Raw genomic sequence first — 1131 nt, 5'->3', positions numbered from 1 at the left:
AGGAAATACCCATCCTTAAAATAGTGGTAGAATTAAAATGAGCAACCCCACGAGGCAGGAACAGGTGTTACAAACTGACGCACACACGGGAATCACACTCCACCAACAAATAATATGCTCGTTGAGGATACAAGTGAAAACGGTCGTTCAGCGACAGAGCTGCAACGTAACGGGACGGATCAAGTGCTGGATGTTTACAGCAGGCGGGCCAAATGCTGCATCCAGTCATGTTTCCCATTCAGACAGCATTCAGCATCCACTGACTAATCGAATGGCAATAGCAATTGGTCGTATGACTCTGACCGTCATCTGCGCCGTTTTTCTTGTTGTGAAACAGAGCTGGGGCACGCTGGTGGTCCTTATCATAGATCATTGTCAAAGACTGTGGAACCTTGAAAGACAAATACGGAAAGAGAGTGCGCTATGATTGCAGGGCGTTACATTACACTTTACATTAAAGTATATTTGTGAAAATTAAAGCGAATTTTGTTTGAAGTTAATTGTTTTCAAGTAATTTAAAATGTAGAAAACCTTTTATAAAAGTAATTAATGCAACAATCATTGAGTAAGAAATGTTATTCTAGTGTAATGGAACCTTCCATCTCCCTAGGTGTAGATGGACTATATCCCCAGCCGTAGGTCGCCATCGCCCAGTTGCATTGGTCTCGCAGCTCCGTGTAACTTCCGGCCTGACGTAGCCTTATCCCACACCCGCTTGGGGATTACTGAGACCATCGCATCACTGTCGTCCAACAACAAAATGTTCAAGCTGTGTATCATACCTGTGACGGCGACCACGCTACCGGTCGGCGGGTTGATGGTCGCCATCGTTCTCTCCGCCGTTCGTTTTCGGACGAGTAGCTGGGGGCAGTCACGTCTGTGATGGTTCAGGCAGCCGCAACTGATGCATCCAACTCGCCCAACGGTTCGTAGGGCCGTTCGCTGCAATTGCTGTTCTTGCCTAGCTCAGTTCTTCAACTCTCAGAGCCACAGAGCCTCCAAATGCTGCGTGACATCATCCTTCTCTTGTTTCATAACGCCAGTGTGCGGTTGTTGTCGCTCCTGAAAGTGCTTCACCGCCTTGCTCACTTTTTTGGCAAGTTTGTGTGATTCGGCGAGGCATAGGCGATT

At 47.3% G+C, this 1131-nt stretch overlaps 2 protein-coding genes across 2 annotated transcripts; one reads left to right on the top strand and one right to left on the bottom strand.

The window, feature by feature from the left end:
• Positions 1 to 37: 37 nt before the first annotated feature.
• Positions 38 to 427, top strand: Tsp_13658 (conserved hypothetical protein). The gene has a single exon (XM_003367986.1). The coding sequence runs from the start codon at positions 38 to 40 to the stop codon at positions 425 to 427; it is 390 nt and encodes a 129-aa protein (XP_003368034.1).
• Positions 428 to 621: 194 nt separating this feature from the next.
• Positions 622 to 942, bottom strand: Tsp_13657 (putative phosphonopyruvate decarboxylase; the record flags this gene model as incomplete). The annotated part of the gene is made up of 1 exon (XM_003367985.1): positions 622 to 942. A coding segment is annotated over one exon (321 nt), but the record flags the coding sequence as incomplete, so codon positions are not given.
• Between the last annotated feature and the right edge of the window lie 189 nt (positions 943 to 1131).

This window comes from Trichinella spiralis, assembly GCF_000181795.1.
Source record: "Trichinella spiralis strain ISS 195 chromosome Unknown Scfld3327, whole genome shotgun sequence".
In the NCBI taxonomy this organism is placed as follows: Eukaryota; Metazoa; Nematoda; class Enoplea; order Trichinellida; family Trichinellidae; genus Trichinella; species Trichinella spiralis.
This window is presented reverse-complemented; position numbering and strand designations above follow the sequence as displayed.

What these genes read in the sequence shown, in the direction of transcription:
- Tsp_13658 (XM_003367986.1), top strand. Translation starts at nt 38, where the DNA reads ATGAGCAACCCCACGAGGCAGGAACAGGTGTTACAAACTGACGCACAC.